This window comes from Nicotiana attenuata, unplaced genomic scaffold (assembly GCF_001879085.1).
Source record: "Nicotiana attenuata strain UT unplaced genomic scaffold, NIATTr2, whole genome shotgun sequence".
Classification (NCBI taxonomy): Eukaryota; Viridiplantae; Streptophyta; class Magnoliopsida; order Solanales; family Solanaceae; genus Nicotiana; species Nicotiana attenuata.
In genome coordinates, this window is record NW_017672002.1 from 72949 (window position 1) to 90309 (window position 17361).

General features: G+C 38.3%; 2 protein-coding genes across 2 annotated transcripts; one reads left to right on the forward strand and one right to left on the reverse strand.

Moving 5' to 3' along the window:
* Window positions 1-6630: 6630 nt before the first annotated feature.
* On the forward strand, window positions 6631-7911 carry LOC109211272 (early nodulin-like protein 2). The gene is made up of 2 exons (XM_019374793.1): window positions 6631-6860; window positions 7464-7911. The coding sequence occupies exons 1-2, from the start codon at window positions 6689-6691 to the stop codon at window positions 7889-7891; spliced, it is 600 nt and encodes a 199-aa protein (XP_019230338.1). The 5' UTR covers window positions 6631-6688; the 3' UTR covers window positions 7892-7911.
* A 732-nt stretch (window positions 7912-8643) lies between these two features.
* Window positions 8644-8952, reverse strand: LOC109211269 (rapid alkalinization factor 23-like). The gene has a single exon (XM_019374789.1). It carries the CDS (start codon window positions 8950-8952, stop codon window positions 8644-8646), a length of 309 nt encoding a protein of 102 aa, XP_019230334.1.
* Between the last annotated feature and the right edge of the window lie 8409 nt (window positions 8953-17361).

The window sequence follows — 17361 nt, forward strand, 5'->3', positions numbered from 1 at the left end:
CCCTCGGGCAACATCTCACAACAGTAACAGCCCTTCGGGCTCAATCTCACATCACAATGGGTACCCGCGCTCACTGGGGGTGTGCAGACTCCTGGAGTGGCCCCTTACGGCCCAAGCGCAATAACAAGCCATCTCGTGCATCAAATCTAGGCCCTCGGCCTCAAATCAATCAAGCCACCTCGTGGCGTACGTATCTCAGGCTCTCGGCCTCCAATCACTATCAGTATCTCCTCACAATATAGGCCCTCGGCTTTACTCAGTCAAAAATCATCACAAGCCCCTCGGGCAACAGTAAAACAGTGTTTCTCAGCCCAAACATCATTTAAAAATATCATTAAAGTCTCAAAACTGAGTAAAAATGGCTGAGTAGTAAAAACAGTGGAAATTAATATGACTGAGTTCAAGTAGTACGTTTAAAACAGTGAGGAAATATCAAATAAAAGCCCTTAAGGGTTCAAGTAGTTGGCACGAAGCCCAAATATGGCATCCAGCCCAATAAACAATGATAACAAATAGTTTCCAATCAAATACGCGGTAAAATCATCAATCGGGACGGACCAAGTCCAAATCCCTAATAATACACGACCCCACGCTCGTCATCGAGCATGTGTCTCACCTTAATATAGTACTACGATGCATAATTCGGGGTTTCAAACCCTCAGAACATCATTTACCATCATTACTCACCTCGAACTGGCTAAATCTCTAGCTCGCGACGCCTTTGCCCTTTGAATTGGCCTCCACGCGCATCGAATCTATCCAAAAACAGAACGAGAATGTCAAAATATGCTAAGGGAACAAAGCCCAAGCGATAACAATCGAAAAATACCAAAAATCCCGAAATTACCAAAACCCGAGCCCCGGGCCCACTTCTCGAAACTCAGAAATTTTTACATCATTAGATTCCTCGTCTTCCCACGAGTTCATACATATCAAGAACACAAAAATTGGAGTCCAAATCACCCCTCAAATCCCCATTTAGAAGTCTCTTAAACTCAAGCCCTAATCCTCCATTTTAGCCTTTCAGTTTCTTTAATTACAGCCCTAAATCCATGAAAATCTACCGTAGAATTGAGTTTTAGGTCCAAAATTCCTTACCTTAACGAAGTCTCTTGATTTCCCTCTTCAGAATCGCCCCAAAAAGCTCCAAGGTCGAAGGCAACAATGGTAAAATAACCCAAAATCGCGAAACAAAATAACATATATGGTCTGCCCAGGCCTTTCCGCATCTGCGGTCCAAAATCCGCTTCTGCGGAACTCACTTAACGGTCACATACCGCATCTGCGGTCAACTGGTCGCATTTGCGACTCCGCAGGTGCGGTCCCCATACCGCATCTGCGGTTCCTGACTCTACCTCTCCATACCGCATCTACGACTTCCCTTCCGCACGTGCGACACCGCACCTGCGGTCCCCAAACCGCAGGTGCGAAAACACCAGAAGCAGCAATATCAGCTGCTGCAATAAATCTCCAATCTCCCCGTTAGCCACCCGAAATCATCCCGAGGCCCCCGGGACCTCAAACGAAAGCACAAACATAACCCAATACCTTATTCAAACTTGTTCCAATCATCAAAACACCTCAAAAAACATCAAATCTACCAAATCACATCGAATTCAAGACTAAGTTTCTAAAATCCTCCGAAATACGCTTTTGATCAAAAACCCAACAAAACCACCTCCAAATGACCTGAAATTTCACACACACACATCCCAAATTACATAACGAAGCTATTGCAACTCTCGGAATTCCATTCCGAAAACTATATCAAAATCTCGTCTGTCAACCGGAAATCGCCAAAATATCAACTTTGCCAATTCAAGCTTAATTCCACTCCAAACCTCCAAAACCCATTCCGATCACACTCCTAAGTCAAAAATCACCTCCCAAAGCTAACCGAACCATCGGAAGTCACAACCGAACCCTCTAACATATAAGTCAACATCCGGTTGACTTTTCCAACTTAAGCCTTCTTAAAAGAGACTAAGTGTCTCAAACTCCACCCAAACCAATCCGGATTCAATCCAACCAACCCGATACCTCAAAACACAGATGAGCAAAGCAATAAGAAGCAAAAATGGGGGAAACGGATCGGTAACTCATGAGACGACCGACCGGGTCGTCACAACAATTTTCTCGAATATTGATATTTCATCAATACATAGTTTTAATATGAATATAAACAATGTTGCAAGTACTTCACGTCTTAAAGTTTGTCCCTTGTCTTTTAGAAGTTGTAGCCTCCTTTTGACAGCCGCATACATATTAACAAGTTATCAGATGAAAGTACTCTTTCTGTCCATTTTCTTAAAAGTTATCGCATCACGTAAAATATTAATATATACAGTTGATTGCTAGAATTTCTTTTGAAACAAACCTTTCATCTTTTCTTTCTTTTTGTCTAAAGATAATCTCCAGGTTTCATCATATTGAATTAGAATACTTATAATTTGACTCTATAAACAAAGATAAATCCTAAGCTACATTAATTATCAGAAGGAAACGATTATCCCAAGCAAGTGTTAGACAAAAACAACCCATAGTCTTTGAATGTTTATGGCGGAGAAAAGGAAAAACAATATAGCTCTAGTAATGGAACCAGTTGTTTTCATAATTAGTCCGGAAAGCAACATAAATTTATATCCAAAGGAGAAAAGAAAAAAAGAAACAAAACAATTAAAATAAAATGATAATCAAAAATAAGTGGATCAGATTTAAGATCGCAGGCATATAAACTATAGTCTACAGATATATATGTTGAGTTTCCTTTAAATACCGGCACAATGAGACTTCCTTTGATCACATATATGGTGAAGATAACAATAATAACTGGTTAATAAGGGGAAAAAGCTAATTGGAGAGCAATAAAGTAGCCCACCATAAGTTCACCGAAATTTCTTTACATGGGCGTTGTAATTGGAGTTGAGCAAAAAAAAAAAAAGAGAATGTTCTTCTGGGGAAAAGGGAGACACTAACAAAGAAGAGAAAATGAAAAAAACGATGAAGTAATTTGACACTTTGGTGTCTGCTTTTATAGTGTAGTAAAGTATGAATAAAGACTATGCATAAATGTTAGTACTATAACCGGTAGAAGCTCATAGGACCAAACAGAGAAAAGTTGAAATGTGAAACAATGCAACTGATTTTTTTCATTTATTTTAATTTAATAGAAGGCAGCTTCTTACTCATGGGCAATATTGTCACTTAGTTTTTAAGGGTATATTTGTAAATCAACTTTTAACTTTGGGTCTTCCCAATATATATATATATATGATAGATAATTTGAAACAAGAGACTTTTAATTGTTTAGGTTTTTTTAATAGAAATTAACAATTTAACAATATAGAACACAATAATAAGCAAAAATCAAAATAAATAAGTATTTACTAAAACAAGAAAAATAAAAATAATAATTTTAAATTACACAATATATCATGCAAACAATTTCAAGTTACAATTAGCACTGTAGTAATAGTATATTATCACAATGTTGTCCTTCGCTCAAGTAATAAGAGCATGGTGGAATCACAATGATGTCCTACACTCAAGCCATTATTTCAGGCAGCTTCAGGTGTGATTACATGGAAACATTGGAAGAGGAGAAATACAGTGAAAAATAGAGGTGCAGTGTCTTGCAATAGGGTGATTCATAAGGTGAATAAGATTTTACATTATCTAGCAAGGGTGAGGTATCCATGGCTGTCAAGTATTCCTCTTCTATGGCCATAAATGATCAAATTCTTTGAGGGTTACAAGCCATATGTGGTGACCAAGAGAGTGACATGGCAGCTTCCTTATGAAGGGTGGTTCAAGTGCAACACTGATGGTGTATCAAGAGGCAATCCTGGACCAAGTTCATATGACTTTTGTGTACGAGATCATGTTGGTGAATTGGTGTTTGCTAAGGCAAAGGAGATAGGGGAGGCTACTAATATAGTGGCAGTAGCAAAGGCAATTGTGGAGGGGTTGACATATGTGTTGAAAGGCAACTTCATCCTTGGTGATGAGGAAGATAATTGATGGGGAACGGGAAACTCCATGGTGTATAGGGGCTAAAGTGAGGAAGATTAAGGAGATAAAGAGCACCTACAATGTGCTCTTTCAGCATGTATATATTAAGGGAAGGCAACACTGTTGATGATTTTTTAGCAAACGTAGTTTTCTCTTTTGCAGGTAGTTTAATGACTTGCCAATTGAAGGAAGAACATTGAACAACATGGACAAATCACGAGTATCTAACCTTAGGGTTAGGGTTGCCAAGAGAAAAAAGCCTGATTGATGAGCACAACTGATTATGCATTGCCTGATATTGCCTCATGCTACTATGTTGGTTATTTCTGGATGCTGTTAGATGGATTCACAGTGGTATTAGCATGTTATCATGCTCAGCCTAGGGGTGGTTTGGCAGCAGTCAGAACTGGTAAGGCAAGCAGGCATCATTTAGCATCTAATACAAGCTTACAAGATGTTAAACTACTTCTTATTAAGGTTTGGTACAGTTTCTTATATGATGATACTTCTGCACATTGGTTGCATTCTGTGATTGTGATTAGCATACAGACAGGACAATGCCATGGAAGATAGGGCATTAGATCACCTGCTGCTTTCACTCTTTCTCTTATGTTGTGTATTATGTTATTATATTCCAGTCATATTAGAGTGTTTTCACACTCAGTTTGGAGATGATAAGGCAGTATACAACCTTTATTTGATAAGCAAGCAATTGTGTCATATTGCTATATGTGCAGCTTCTGAAATCTACTTTGGTTGGAGATAGAGTTCAAAATGGAATTATTCAAGCTGGAAAAAAACATTTGCTTGGGAGTTTTGGATAGCTTCAATACAGTGATGTATTTGTTTGGAATTCACATTAGCCTTCTCCATTGGATCCTTGATCAATGGAATGCATACCCTGGCCTCCAATGGAATGCATACCCTGGCGCCTGATGAGAGCATTATATGTGCTACTTAGTACTTATCATTGCTTTTGGATTCACTTACACTACCTGGAGATGGAAGCATACATCCTACTATTTTGTAATAGCTAGCTCATTAGTTTTAGTTTTCTTATTCATAGTGGTAGCTAGTAGTATCTTTCATCTTTTATATTATTTTAGACATCTTGCCGCCGGAGCTCCATGGGCGTTGCGCCGTTCCCCAATCAAATGTTTGGATGCGAGCTTTTTTGATTTTTTTTTTATTTTGATCTCTCTGTTTCGGTTCCACACAAGGGCATACGGATTCGAAACGTATTTTCTTTATTGGGTTAAGGCAAGATATACATGGGGATCTATATAATAATTCAGGAAATAAAGAGTTAGAAAGTTAGACAAAACAAAAAGGTTTCAAAATAAAATCAATTAGTTTCAAAGCTCACATCCAAACATATGATTGGGGAACGGGGCAACACCCATAAAGCTCCGGTGGAAAAGGAAGGCCTGCCAGTCATTTAGTAGTTTTCTATTTCCATTCTGCCTTCACCATGCCTACCCTGTCAAAATGATTCTCCAACACTAGGCAACCTGCCTAGTGGTATATTTGCTTAAAAAAACTACAACTTCAACATGAAAGTTTTGGGGAGAGGTGATGAGGCAGGATATGACGTTACTTTATCTTACCGAGGACATGACCCTTGATAGTTATGCGGAGGTCGAGAATCAAGGTAAACAACTAATAGGTAGTCAAAAGTATTAGTGTTGGTCCTGTATTCTGTTATTGTTAGATTTTTTTTTTACTATTACTTGTTGTTCCTTTCGTTTTAGTTTTCTTATTATCTTGTATTTTATTGCTTGGTGCTATTGTTTTTCTTCTCGTCCTTCGTGAGCGGAGGGTCTATTGGAAATAGCCTCTCTACCTTCAAGGTGGGGTAAGATCTACGTACACACTACCATCTCCAACCCCACTTATAGGAACACTGAAATTATTGTTGTCGTTGTTGTTACAGTTCAAAATTTATTCTCAATTTCACAGAAACGCCAATTTGCTAGTTAAGACCACCTAGTTAATATGATCTTCACTACAAAAGAAATGACCACTACATTTTTATATAGAATATATATACATAGATATAGTAAACTCGACAAACAAACACCAAATCTTAATGTACATGCATGGATTTACGACTAGTCAAATATGATCTTCATTAAAAGAGAATGAATCACTACATTTTTATACATAGAGAGAACTATAAATGCGGTTAGAAAACAATAGTGACCATATATAGTTGTCTTTTCTATATTCCTCTAGCTACGACCTGAATGCACCATTAATATTTTACTGTGTTAAATATTACTCCATATAAGAAATTGCTTTAGCTTCTTGATTTTCTGGCGTGCGTAATTAATCCGTTTGAAGAGACTACAATTTTGAATTTTCGGATTATAGTTTTAAATATCCAAGATAAATGCCAGGTGTGTGCAAGCGTTATTCCTAGGAAAATGATAAGCAGTAACAATTAACAGCTACGTATTATAAAACACTAATTTATGAGAAATTAAGACGCACACAAATTCCCAGCTAAGACTTTCCATATACTCCCACCAAAACCCAACGGTAATATCATTCATCCTGTCTATAAATTCTGCTAATCTTCCCCTCTTTTAGCCCCATGCTCATCCATTCGTCCTCAACTTTAACTTCTCTTTATATCATATTCTCTAATTCTTACAGTTTGATCTGCATATTATACATGGATTCTCCTTCCTTTGTTAGCTTTTTCTTTGCGATATTTCTGAGTGTTATTTGGACATCTCAAGCATACACATTCTATGCTGGCGGCAAACAAGGCTGGATTTTAAAACCTTCTGAATCATATAGTCATTGGGCTGAAAGAAACCGCTTCCAAGTTAATGACACTATTGGTAAATCCTTTAATTTCCTCTTTTCTTGTGTGTTATGTTATTCTTTAATATTTTGAGTAATCAAAAGTCTTTTCTTTAACTTATATAAAGTCGCGAGTCAGAATTTTTACTAGTGAGATTCTAAATAAACTTGCAAAGAAATCAAAGTGATTCAACATATACTATTTATACACATAAAAAAATGTTTACCTATCTACTCAGTTTCGACACCGCTCTCCTTGGACAAGGGTGGCTCCACCATTGAGTATATAACAGCTTGTTTGGATAGTTGTTACCTATTGTATTGTATCGTATTGTTACTTTGCATATATGTTTATTTTGATTGTTAGTTAACTTTATTGTATTTTATCGTTAAATTCGTCATTACGTAACAATGAAATCGTGCAACAAGCGATTTGCTGTGATCGCATCGTTATTACTTTATTTAATTTTCCTCTTATCTTGCCCTTTTTTATTTTATACTATCACTATATTTTAATCGATTATAATAGATAAGTTGGCTATAATAGATTATGAATCGTTACCTGTAATTATTTTTAGCTAATTGTAGAATATTTATTAGACTGTCAGTCTATAAATTCTTATTTTGGTGAATGCAAGCAGTTTTCAAGTACAAAAAAGGTTCAGATTCAGTTCTCGTAGTCCACAAAGATGATTACTTCAAATGCAAAAAGGACAAGCCAATCCATAAGCTAAACAATGGTAAATCAAAATTGAAGTTTACAAGGTCAGGTGCATTCTACTTCATCAGTGGAAAAGATGATAACTGTGAGAAGGGCCAGAAGCTTTTAGTTGTTGTGTTATCTCCCAATCACAAGCGCCATAAATCTCCATCCCCAGCCACCCAAACGCCGTCGAGTTCTCCCGTTACCACCCCAACTCAGCCACCGGAGGATATTCCTTCCGTTGTGGCACCGTCGCCGCAATCCATTTCACCAGCTCCGGCTCCAACCAAATCGGCTGCAGTGGTTGTTGGTTCAAGTGGTTTTGTTTGGGTGTTTAGTTTGATCATGGCTATTGTTGTTCTTTAATTTAATTTAAGTCGTTGTGTCTAGTTCGGTATTTTAATGGATGTTTTTAACTCATATAGTATGATTTTTAAAATTGTTTTGACGATCAAGGTATATGTCTCCCGTCGTTTTGGCGTTTGATTTCTCTTGCTTTATTGATTGATATGAGCAGGCATTAGCGTCAAATGAAATGCTTTCTAGTCATGGTAAAAGATTTTAATTATCATTCCTTCTTAAGAGTGCCCATAAGAATTAATCCATAAGGTGGAAGATTACTATCCACTAAGATCGTTTATTAAGCATCTATACATGGGTTAATTTATAAGGTTACAAAGTGAAATTTCCGAGTTATTAGGGTTTGTGAAAACTTGTTGTCATAATTTTTATTTATCTAACATTTACATGAAATAAGAGTTTATACACCGAATAATTAAGAGAATTTTACACAGTTACTTGTGCTGTTTAGAAATATAGAAATTCTTCTTGTAGATTAAAGGATAAAGAAATTCATGAAATTGGAAGATAAGACGAGTTACTTGAAGAAAAATGAAGCATGAAATCGAGTCCAATATAATTGAAAGGCTCTAATTATAATTATTCAAATGATGGGCAGAATTCATGTCCTTGAACGAATTTAATTACATCAATCAAGTGCAGGCAAACAAAATTCACCATATATATATAATTCAGATGGGTGCAAAAAGTAGGGAAGAAGGAAAAAATAGTAGTAATAAATAGTGTAAAGAGATTTGAGAAATAGAAGAAGATGAGGTTCAAGAATTGCTCCTAGCACATCGAGTTATTTCACTACAACCACGACGATAGGGATTAATTTCCACGTGTGAACTGCAATCGTAATAAGAAGCCCCTCGTACATTACACGGAATAGTATCGGCAGAAAGTGCTGCATAGCTAATATAACCATCTTCCGCTTGCAATATTCGCCTGCCTCTACTGGAGATTGCAATTGCATGGTCGCCAAAATCATGACCAAAGTTGGTATTGCCATACTTGTGAGATGATATAGGATCAATATTCATCACTACAACTACTAACAGAATTATCTCTACTCGTAGATCCATGGTACTCTTGAAGGATGATTTTACAAATTTTTCACACATTATATTATAACGTTTCATGCTAGGTGTAATATATAGTTTGTTTGACATGCCCGGGTCTTAAGGACTTTTAGATCAACACTTCTTTTCTTTTCTAATTGTACTGTTGTACTTTTTCTTTTCCACTTGAAATGGCGAATAGTCCTCCACTTCTTTTTGTTGGTTAAAATACGCAAAATAATACTTGTCTTCCATAAATGGCAAATTTTTTACATTAATGGTACATAGAGATTATGTACTTAATTAATGAGCAGCCAAAATGCACAAATTATGGGGTATTTCTCTTTTCACACTTTCTCTCCTATTTTAAATTAGAGTTTCAGTTATGTTCTCATATTTTTCATTACATTTCTTAACTGTTATACTTCCTTAATCATTATGAAACTAATACTACATATCCAATTATTCATTATACATATATTTGGTACTATAAGTTTTTAGAGGAACTTTGTTTATACTATTGTATTAATATAGGGGAAAAGCTAATGTACATGGTATAACTTATATTATATTTTTATTGAAGTATAATATTATATATATATATATTCCTGGTATAATTCATTTTTAGAGGTATACTAATGTATTAATATACATAGTATAACTCAATATATGCTACGATGGTATTAAGGTAATATATTAGCATATATATGGTATAATTTCTTTTTTTAGAAATGCCATGTATATAAATATTAACGTAAGAATATACCTTTTGTGATCTTTTTAAGAATATACCATCTTAATGAGAAATACCATATATACCAACGGTAATAATATACCTTTGATCTTTTTAATAAGAAAGTGCTCCCTGGAATCATCATGATATAAAATTACATGGTTTCTAATGTGTATATACCTTAAAAATATATTACATTTTTCTTGAAACATATGTATTATATTTTAAAAATATAAAATGTATACTTTCGCTAGAGTTTATGTTGTATAAAAAGGCACATATACTTTTTTTTTTCTAGTAAATAATCCATGTATGGAAAATAGAAAATCTGTTATGGAATGAATTAAATCCAGCAAAAAAATAGAAAAACATATTACCATTTAAATATGTTAGGGATTGGTTTCAAGAGAAATATAGGAAAAAATGTGACAAAGTACTAGGAGCGTTTTCATTAAGGAAATAAATGTATTGGGTGCGTGATTATAGGTACATGGTTTAATGGTGTCTGCTAGGAATATAATTATTTAGTTTCCATGTGTTTAAAATAGTTATTGCTGCTATGTTTTTGAAATTTTTTCTTAAAATCCTTTTTATGTATTTTGCCCCACTTTGTTTCCTAGTTTAGGAATTTCTCTTGGGCTAGTCCTCAAGCTTTTGTGGGCAAGGACATCTGCTCAAACCCCAATGGGCTTTAATAGTACTAAATGGGCTTCTTTAATCTTCTTCCATGTGATAAATCATTGCTGTAAAAATAGTGAATATAACACGGGCTAGCCAGTTTTCGGACTAATAATTGAAAAATAACCATCATTTGCAAAGTCATTAAAAATTAACCACTATTTTAAAATATGCTAGATTACGAGGTCATGTGTATAAACTTCCAGCATATTATGCTGGAACTCCAGCACGAAAAATTCTAGCATAATATGTTGGATTATGAAGCTCATGCGTATAAACTTCCAGCATATTATATTTGAACTTCAACACATTATAAAATTTCAGTACATTATGCTAGAATCTCGTATGTAAAAAAATCAAACTTCAGCATATGGTGCTGGAATTTTTCTGGATTTTTAAGGGTGTTTTTGTTCAAATTTTATCTTTATATGAAAAGTGGCTAAATTTTGATTACTTCTGAAACTATGGCTATTTTTCAATTACCAATTGTAAATCTGGCTATTTTTTATTTTTTCCCATAAAAATATCATGGGTCCGTCATTTTTCGGACTGGTAAATGAAAAATAGCCACTATTTGTAAAGTAATAAAAAATTAGCCACTATTTAATGCGGATATAGAATATTGACAAAACACCCTTAGCTGAAACATGAAAAATATCTAGCATAATATACTAGATTTCAAAAGTTCTGCGTATAAATTTTAGCATATTTTGCTGGAGTTCAAAGACTTATGTATGTGAATTCCAGCATATTATTGGAATTCAATTTTTTAGAAGTTAAATTTCAGCATATTATGCTGAAGTTTAGTTCATACAGTATAAAATTTTAGGATTCAATTCTCCATCATCTGCACAATACGCAATGTCGTTGTAAGCATTTAGATTTTATCGAATTTAAATCAACAAAATAATGTGGACTATATTTTAAATTTATTAGTCAAAATAATTATTTTGGGCTAATATAAATGGATTAATTATATAAGTCTAATATAATTGGGCTAGCTCATTTAATTGGGCGACAAATGATGAGTCCACTTCATTAAGCCCAAGATGCCATCTCCCTAGAGGTTGTGACGACCCAAAGGGGTCATCACCTGTTTTCTCACTCATTCAGTGTCTCTGAGGCCTCGAAAACCTCATTTAGACTTGCCTCGATTTGTGTGCGCAGTCCGGGCGCGTAGCCGGGAAGCTTAAATATAAATTCTGTGTAAAAATTGATGAATTTTGATATTAATATGAATAAAGTTGACTTTGGTCAACATTTTGGGTAAACGGACCCGGACTCGTGATTGGACGGTCCCAGAGGGTCCGTAGAAAAATATGAGACTAGAGCCCGAGAAATGAATTTTTCTGTGAAATTATTTTTCTGAAATTTATATGGAAATTTGAAATGAAAATAGTTTAGAAAGTGTTGGTATCGGGCCCGTATTTTGGTTCCGGCGCCCGGTACAGGTCTTATATATGGTTTAAGCGTTTCCTGTGAAATTTGGTTGGAATCGGACGTCATACGTGTTTCGGACCTAAATATCTAAAAATGAAAGTTTGTGAAGTTTGATGAAAAAGTGATGATTTTGAGGTTTGATTCCTCGTTTTGATGTTATTTTGGCGATTTGATCGCTCGGTTAAGTTCGTAGGATGTTGTTGAATTAGTGTGTGTGTTTGGTTAGGAGCCCTGACGGCTCGGGAGTGATTCGAAGTGTTTTGAACATGGGAAAAGTAGCAGATTTTCTGCAATTTTTACACAGTGTTTTCCTTCTTCGCGATCGCGGCCTTCAGCTCGCGTTCGCGTACCTTAGCCTTCCCTTCATCGCGTTCGCGTTCCCCCTTACGCGATCGCGTGAGCCAACTCAGGACCCCCCAGTAATTCCTTCATCGCGTTCCTCGCGTTCGCGTAGTAACAGCCTCTTTTCATCGCGTTCGCGTACCCCATCTCGCGTTCGCATAGACCAAGTCCTGGAACCCCCCAGCTTTCTTCTTCGCGTTCGCATCATTCCAATCGCGAACTCAGTGCCTTGACTCAATTACCCTTCGCGAACGCGGCCCCCTTCCCGCGAACGCGAAGGGCATTTTTGCCCAGTGATTTTAAAAGCTAAAAACAGAACAGTGACGGGTTTTATTCAAAAATTCACACGAGCTCTTCTTCTCCACAGACCCTAGGCGATTTCTAGAGATCTTCTTCACCAAAGCTTCTTGGGTAAGTATTATTTAACTTGTTTCCTTCATTTTCCTTCATCATTTATCAAATTCTTAGGCTCAAATCATGTAATCTAGGGTTGAAATTGGGGGGAAATGGGTAGAGTTAGGGCTTTTCAATCTTCTTTGATTTAGACCTCGTTTTGGGATCGAATTTGAAAACAAATTGTATATTAGGGCTCGTGGGGGAATGGGGGGGGTATGAATTTGGTCCGAACCTCGGGTTTTGACCAAGCGGGCCCGGGGTCGATTTTAGGAATTTCGGAAAGAAAGCTTAGAAAACTATATTTAGGCATTGGGTTTGATTTGTTTAGCTTATATTAATGTTGTAAAGTCGTTATTTCATAGATTTGATTGAGTTGGAGCCGAATTCGAGAGGGAAGGCGGTTGTTGTGGATTGATTTAGCTGTGGAAGTTGAGGTAAGTGTTTGGTTTAACCCTAGCTTGAGGGAATAGGAGTTGAGTCTTGTTTGCTATTTGCTAATTGATCGAGTACGGTGTATAGGCATGGTGACGAGTATCTATACACTGGTGTCTAGCATGACCGTGAGTCCGTATATTGTGTTTATTCCTATTTTGTTGTGACTCTTTCTCGTGTAATTGATGAACTCTATATAATGTGAAGAGTATGAGAAAGAATTATGATTTGCGAACTCTTTGGAGCGTTGGCTCGAATGATAAACTAATTATTGAGTAAGAAAAAAAAGAAAGAGAAAGAAATGTGATTATTCCCTTGCCGGGCCGTATTCGTATATTGATTACCTCCCTTGCCGGGATGTGAAAGTTATTATTGTTATTCCCTTGCCGGGATGTGAAAGTTATTATTGTTGTTCCCTTGCCGGAATTTAATTGTTTACTTGTGTTTCCCTTGCCGGGACTTCTATTACTGTTTGTCTATCCCCTCGCCCCATTGTTTGTGATTGTTGTTTGGGTGAGGACGAGTGATAAAGCACGAAGGGTGATGCCGTGCACGATTGTGATATGAATACTAATGCACGAAGGAACATTCCGTGCCCTGTTTTGATTATTAATGCACAAAGGAGAATTTCGTGCCCTGATTTGATTACTAATGCACGAAGGAACATTATGTGCCATGATATGAGTGTTTATGCACGAAGGGTCATTCCGTGCCATCATTTTGTGAGGTAAAGCATGAAGGGTGATGTCGTGCACTTTATATGATTGTTTGGGTGAGAATGAGAGTAAAAGCACGAAGGATGGTGCCGTGCAACTGTTGATTTCCTGCTATCGTTGCTATTGTAGTTGTACTGTTTCATTCCTCAATTATCGATTTTATACCTGAACTGTTACAGCCCCTACAACATGCTCCCCCTTGACTGGTTAATTTCTGTATACCTTTATATTGCATACATATATATTGAACTGCACAGGTTTGTTTGGTAGTCCGGTCTAGCCTCGTCGCTACTTCGCCGGGGTTAGGCCAGGCACTTACCATCACATGGGGTCGGTTGTGCTGATGCTACACTCTGTGCATCTTTTTGCACAGATCACGGTGCCGGAGCAGCTTTTGGACAGCAGTAAGAGTTTTGGGGAGCTGACTTCAGTCCAGAGATCCCGAGGTAGCCTTGCTGGCGTCTGCATGGCCCGTAGTCTCTTCTATCTTTACTTTAGTTTGTTATCCTTTGTACCGGAACAAACAGAATTATGTTTTTATTTAGACATTGTATTTTGCATTCTCTAAACGTTCGTGAGTTTGTGACTCCAGTTCTTGGGTAGAGTTGTATTGAACTTCCGCATTGTTTTCCGTTTATTTATATTTAAGACTTCCGATTTTCTATTAAATGTTTCGTTGTTTTTATTAATGTCGAGGTTTGCTGAAAGAGATAATAAATAGTTGGCTTGCCTAGCTCCTAATAGTAGGCGCCATCACGACTCCCGAGGGTGGGAAATCCGGGTCGTGACAAGTTGGTATCAGAGGCCTGGTGGACTGTTTCAGAGGATTGAGCTTCCCGAGTGGAAGTGGGAGAGGGTTACTATGGATTTTGTTACTAGACTCCCGTTGACCCGGAAGAAGTTTGATGTGTTCTGGGTCATTATTGATAGGCTGACCAAGTCAGCGCATTTTGTTCCTGTTGCAACCACTTATTCATCCGAGAGGCTAGCTGAGATCTACATCAGAGAGATTGTTCGCCTTCATGGGGTGCCAGTATCTATCATTTCGGATTGGGGTACGCAGTTTACCTCGCGCTTCTGGAGAGCAGTTCAGCGAGAGTTGGGCACCCAGGTTGAGTTGAGCACAGCATTCCATCCTCAGACGGACGGACAGTCCGAGCGGACTATTCAGAAATTGGAGGACATGCTCCGAGCTTGTGTTATTGACTTTGGAGGTTCGTGGGATCAGTTCTTGCCTTTAGCGGAGTTTGCCTACAACAACAGCTACCAGTCCAGCATTCAGATGGCTCCTTATGAGGCGTTGTATGGTAGGCGATGTCGGTCCACAGTGGGATGGTTTGAGCCGGGAGAGGCTCGGTTATTGGGTACGGATTTGGTTCAGGAGGCCTTCGACAAGGTCAAGATCATTCAGGACAGGCTTCGTTCGGCTCAGTAGTGGCAAAAGAGTTATGCAGATCGTAAGGTTCGGGATGTAGCTTTTATGGTTGGTGAGCGGGTCTTGCTCCGAGTGTCGCCTATGAAGGGCGTGATGAGATTTGGGAAGAAGGGCAAGCTTAGCCCTAGGTTCTTTGGTCCATTTGAGATTCTCGATCGTGTGGGAGAGGTGGCTTATAGACTTGCCTTGCCGCCTAGCTTGTCGGTCGTGCATCCAGTGTTTCATGTGTCCATGCTTCGGAGGTATCACGGCGATCCAGCCCATGTGTTAGATTTCAGCACTATCCAGTTGGACAAGGATCTGTCTTATGAGGAGGAGCCGGTGGCTATTCTAGACCGGCAGGTTCGACAGTTGAGATCGAAGAGTTTTCCTTCAGTACGAGTTCAGTGGAGACGTCAGCCCCCTGATGCATCGACCTGGGAGTCCGAGTCCGATGTGCGGAGCCGTTATCCTCATCTATTTCCCAACTCAGGTACTTCTTTCTTTTGTCCGTTCGAGGACGAACGGTTGTTTTAGAGGTGGAGAATGTGACGACCCAAAGGGGTCATCACCTGTTTTCTCACTCATTCTGTGTCTCCGAGGCCTCGAAAACCTCATTTAGACTTGCCTCGATTTGCGTGCGCAGTCCGGGCGCGTAGCCGGGAAGCTTAAATATAAATTCTGTGTAAAAACAGATGAATTTTGATATTAATATGAATAAAGTTGACTTTGGTCAACATTTTGGGTAAACGGACCCGGACTCGTGATTGGACGGTCCCGGAGGGTCCGTAGAAAAGTATGAGACTCGGGCATATGCCCGGAGTCGAATTCCGAGGTCTAGAGCCCGAGAAATAAATTTTTCTGAAATTTATATGGAAATTTGAAATGAAAATGGTTCAGAAAGTGTTGGTATCGGGCCCGTATTTTGGTTCCGGCGCCCGGTACAGGTCTTATATGTGGTTTAAGCGCTTCACGTGAAATTTGGTTGGAATCGGACGTCATTTGACGTGTTTCGGACCTAAATATCTAAAAATGAAAGTTTATGAAGTTTGATGAAAAAGTGATGATTTTGAGGTTTGATTCCTCGTTTTGATGTTATTTTGGCGATTTGATCGCTCGGTTAAGTTCGTAGGATGTTGTTGAATTAGTGTGTGTGTTTGGTTAGGAGCCCTAGGGCTCGGGAGTGATTCGGAGGTGGTTCGGAGTGTTTTGAACTTGGGAAAAGTAGCAGATTTTCTGCAATTTTTACACAGTGTTTTCCTTCTTCGCGATCGCGGCCTTCAGCTCGCGTTCGCGTACCCTTAGCCTTCCCTTCATCGCGTTCGCGTTCCCCCTTACGCGATCACGTAAGCCAACTCAGGACCCCCCCCAGTAATTCCTTCATCGCGTTCGGGAACTAGTCCTCGCGTTCGCGTAGTAACAGCCTCTTTTCATCGCGTTCGCGTACCCCATCTCGCGTTCGCATAGACCTAGTCCTGGAACCCCGCAAGCTTTCTTCTTCGCGTTCGCATCATTCCAATCGCGAACAAGGTGCCTTGACTCAATTACCCTTCGCGAACGCGGCCCCCTTCCTGCGAACGCGAAGGGCATTTTTGCCCAGTGATTTTAAAACCTAAAAACAGAACAGTGACGGGTTTTATTCAAAAATTCACACGAGCTCTTCTTCTCCACAGACCCTAGGCGATTTCTAGAGCTCTTCTTCACCAAAGCTTCTTGGGTAAGTATTATTTAACTTGTTTCCTTCATTTTCCTTCATCATTTATCAAATTCTTAGGCTCAAATCATATAATCTAGGGTTGAAATTGGGGGGAAATGGGTAGAGTTAGGGCTTTTCAATCTTCTTTGATTTAGACCTCATTTTGGAGTCGAATTTGAAAACAAGTTGTATATTAGGGCTCGTGGGGGAATGAGGGGTATGAATTTGGTTCGAACCTCGAGTTTTGACCAAGCGGGCCCAGGGTCGATTTTAGGAATTTTGGGAAGAAAGCTTAGAAAACTATATTTAGGCATTGGGTTTGATTTGTTTAGCTTATATTAATGTTGTAAAGTCGTTATTTCATAGATTTGATTGAGTTGGAGCCGAATTCGAGAGAGAAGGCGTTCGTTGTGGATTGATTTAGCTATGGAAGTTGAGGTAAGTGTTTGGTTTAACCCTAGCTTGAGGGAATAGGAGTTGAGTCTTGTTTGCTATTTGCTAATTGATCGAGTACGGTGTATAGGCATGGTGACGAGTATCTATACACTGGTGTCTAGCATGACCGTGAGTCCGTATATTGTGTTTA